The 3,867-nt window shown below is 41.6% G+C and overlaps 2 protein-coding genes across 2 annotated transcripts in view; one reads left to right on the top strand and one right to left on the bottom strand.

Moving 5' to 3' along the window:
* The window catches only part of SARC_05183 (hypothetical protein), an 8,188-nt gene extending 7,875 nt beyond the window's left edge, over positions 1-313 (bottom strand). The window contains exon 1 of the mRNA XM_014300962.1: positions 64-313. Within this exon, the coding sequence (XP_014156437.1) occupies positions 64-193 (130 nt within the window). The 5' untranslated portion in view covers positions 194-313. The remainder of the gene's footprint in view (positions 1-63) is intronic.
* Positions 314-1,158: 845 nt separating this feature from the next.
* On the top strand, positions 1,159-3,302 carry SARC_05182 (hypothetical protein). Its single transcript, XM_014300961.1, has 2 exons — positions 1,159-2,305; positions 3,017-3,302. The coding sequence occupies exons 1-2, from the start codon at positions 1,186-1,188 to the stop codon at positions 3,187-3,189; spliced, it is 1,293 nt and encodes a 430-aa protein (XP_014156436.1). The 5' UTR covers positions 1,159-1,185; the 3' UTR covers positions 3,190-3,302.
* Positions 3,303-3,867: the final 565 nt, after the last annotated feature.

Here is a 3,867-nt window from a genome sequence, read left to right as displayed (position 1 = left end):
TAAAGAAGCACGAAGATACATGGTCAGATACACGCGTAGACGTTCCCACACGTATAGACTTACTATTTACGTCAAACACTACGCCATTGTTCGTAGTGTCGTCTGTAGGATGATGTAACCTGACAGTCGACGCTACTGGGCTCTTGATTGAGCAGAGCCCAAAAATTATAGTGAGAGAAACTAAATAATGCATGCTTTCTTCCGTATTTCAAAACTAATTGTTTGGTATACAACAAAATAAGGCGTTTATTTGTGAACCGAATTGGTACACCTTGCTGGAAGAATCACCAGTTGCTCATATGTTTTATTTGAGTAACATGTAAAATAATGACACATTATATGTACTTCTCATAACTTCTTATCATTGCCGGAGACTGCTGTCTTCTCTTGTGATGAAACTTTTTCTGACAAGCGATGACAAAATGGTGAGTCATCAGTTTTGTTGACTATGAAAACATGTCGACAACTATTACACATGTCAATACAGAAAGTCAGTCAGTCAGTCACTGAGTATGTATTTAGTATGTACTGACTACTGAGTACTGACTACTGACTACTGAGTACCGAGTACTGAGTACTGAGTACTGACTACAGAGTACCGGTGCGTATGAAATTTCCTAATTAAGTCTCACTCACTTAGTAACTAATATAATATATACATATCAGTCTATCTCAGCCCAGAGGCAGTTGCGCGAGGAAAATAGCCTAATTAGGACAAATTCTCAACAATATCGGGGCGCGATTTAAAAAAAACGAGAGTATACTTTTTAAAATTTAGCAATACTTGTCTACGTTAAACGTTTATATCGAGGTGGCCCTATAATTGTGGCAATGGGTGCATATTCGGAGCCCTGAGCTACAAAATATTAAAATTTTATATGGGGTGCCCATTTAATTCGAATAATATTTAGGTCAATATTTCGTCAGTCTTTTGACCCGTATAAACGGTTCTTCGTTTTTTTATTTTAACAAAAGAAAAAAAGGGTTATAAAATCAAATCAATAACCATTTACGCTGATCAATGTTTTAGATTACTCTTGATAAAAAAGCTATATGATAAATAAATGAAGAGGAAGACTGTGAGTGTGTATGAGTATAAATATATATAAACGCATGTGAGCCATTGCCATTGTCATTCCGTGTTGAGTGCGTGTAGCTTGATGAATACAAATATCTTAAGACAGTATGCCTGCAATGAATGTGGCCAGTATTATCATCGACAAGCGCGATGGCAAAGAGCTCTCTAAAGAACAGATCGAGTATCTTATTTCACACTATGCCGATGAGAGTGTCCCAGATTACCAGATGGCCGCCTGGGCTATGGCAGTGTACCTCAAAGGCATGACCACTGTCGAGACAGCAACTCTAACAAAGTGCATGATAGCCTCTGGTGATACACTCAAATGGCCAGGGTGTGATAAGCCTATTGTGGACAAGCATTCGACTGGGGGTATAGGTGACAAGGTGTCCATACCTTTAGCTCCGATGCTCGCATCTTGTGGTGTGTGTGTGCCGATGATATCCGGGCGTGGGTTGGGGATCACAGGCGGCACACTTGACAAACTGGAATCTATCCCAGGGTTTCAAGTAGAGCTCAGCAATGAAGAGTTACAGAAGATTGTGACTGAGGTGGGGTGTGCGATTGCAGGCGCATCGTCAGGATTAGCGCCGGCGGATAAACGTCTGTATTCATTGCGAGACGTAACGGGCACAGTATCGAGTATTCCATTGATTACGGCGAGTATTCTAGGAAAGAAGCTGGCTGAGGGCATAGGTGCGTTAGTGATGGATGTGAAGTGGGGAAGTGGCGCGTTTATGCAGACCAGCGAGGATGCCCGGGCGTTGGCTACGAGCTTGGTGACGGTGGGTAATGAGTTGGGTGTCAAGACATCTGCTGTGATCACAGATATGAACCAGCATTTGGGCTATATGATTGGCAATGCGGTGGAAATTAATGAGTCTGTGGACATACTGAAAGGGACGGGGCCTCCGGATGTACTCGAACTTGTGCTGGAATTTGGGGCGAATTTGCTGATCAGTTGCGGCAAATACGATAGTAAGGAAAAGGCTATAGATGTTTTAATGGATACTATCACATCTGGCACAGCGCTAAAGAAGTTTGAGGAGATGGTTAAGGCGCAAGGAGGTGATCTAAATGCGCCAAGGAAGGTTGCCAAGGCGCATGTAGTTACAGCCCAAAGCAGTGGGTATGTTGTGCATATCAATGAAGAATCGCTAGGACAAGCTATCATTGAAATGGACGGCGGAAGACACCAGCTGGGCGATGCGTTGAATCACTCTACAGGTATGTTTGCCCTGACGTTGTACTAGTTTTTGTGCGACATGTCTAAAGATACTGCAAACCCTTTTACAATACGGGCTTATGTTTAACGAAATCTTTCCTGGAAGATGTCACATATATGCGTATATTTAGGTCGATCTTTCATAGATTCACATCTGTTCTATTTTGAAGAGAATTGAAGCATTGTCATCCTTGTAGCTTGATAAGATGAACGAGCTTGTCATTTCTTTTAGATGTCATTGTATATAGCTATCGGCGCAAGATACACCAGCTTTCTTGAGTGTGTTACTGCATTCAGAAACCTCACGTACACCTTGTTTTAGACAGATGTTAATTCATGATAAGTGTGTAAAGTAAGTCAAGTTTAAGGTAGTGTGCAGGTGTGAGTCTGTCTTCTTCTATTCGCAGGGACGCTTTAAAATGGCATACACTAGTAACTATGAGAGAGAATTTATACAGGTGCACCCAAAGTGGGTTGTACACTCGTTCTACGGAATTCCTTACCCACCGCGCGCCAGTCTAAAAACACGCTTGAAGTTGCAAATCTTGTCCATAAAATCGAAGCACCATAAATATTAAGTAGGTGATTGCTTATCGGTCGAACTATAGTCTATGCGTAGACTCTTCTGCAAACTAGTCACATACAATATTGCGGCCAATCCGTTCATCTGTTTTGACTCAAGCCAACATAACATGCATCGACTCCAAACGTAGGTATTTGTATGCAGAAGAAGATTGGGAGCAGAGTCGAGAAAGGTGAGGAAATCGCGACCATCTTTTGTGACGAGCCCGATAAATTGAAGCTGGCCTCGAGTTTATTGGCCGGCGCTATTGGGATTGGCAGCGAAAACATAGATCCGCTCACTCTAATTGTTGAGAGGCTCTAGAAGGGTGAATTTATAACACTGCTTCGATTGCATGACTCGCCCCGGAATTTTTGGCCAGTTCTATTGAGATTAAAAAATTAGATCCGCTCACTCTAGTTGTTGAGAGGCTCTAGGAGGGTACATTTATACCACTGTTTAGATTCCATGACTGGCCTCGGATTTTTTTTGGCCGGCGCTATTGTGATTAAAAGCGAAAACGTAGAGCCGCTCACTCGGATTGCTCAGAACCCCCAAGGTACATTTCTAACAATGTTCGATTGTATATCTGAAGCTTCTTACGTCTCGATGATAGTTTTTTGTTCAATATAAGTTCAGTGGTACCTTACAGGCCCATTGAACTACAATAAAGCATATTCATCACGAAGTACCGCATAGGCAGTAGAATATGCCTTGATTTTAGTACACATGGTCGACCTAATCCAAATTACTCGATTCTTGCACATGTCAGTCGTCGGCATGTCCAACCTGCCCAGGTGTAGAGAGAAATATTTGCGATTGTTGATGAATGTCAAAAACTTTGGAGTGTGCATATCACTAGTCTAATGCAATTTCAAAAGTAAAAGCACAAATACAGAAAGGAGGTACACGTGAAGATAAGAACAGGATATATAGATATGTATATAGATACAGATACACATACAGATACAGATACAGATACAGATATATACATACATATAT

This window comes from Sphaeroforma arctica (assembly GCF_001186125.1).
Source record: "Sphaeroforma arctica JP610 unplaced genomic scaffold supercont1.322, whole genome shotgun sequence".
NCBI classification, from domain to species: domain Eukaryota; class Ichthyosporea; order Ichthyophonida; genus Sphaeroforma; species Sphaeroforma arctica.
The sequence above is the reverse complement of the archived record's forward strand: the minus strand, read 5'-3'. Positions and strand labels throughout refer to the sequence as shown.

What these genes read in the sequence shown, in the direction of transcription:
- SARC_05182 (XM_014300961.1), top strand. Translation starts at nt 1,186, where the DNA reads ATGCCTGCAATGAATGTGGCCAGTATTATCATCGACAAGCGCGATGGC. An exon ending in TGCGTTGAATCACTCTACAG is followed by an intron (nt 2,306 to 3,016) that starts GTATGTTTGCCC and finishes CTCCAAACGTAG; the next exon opens with GTATTTGTATGCAGAAGAAG.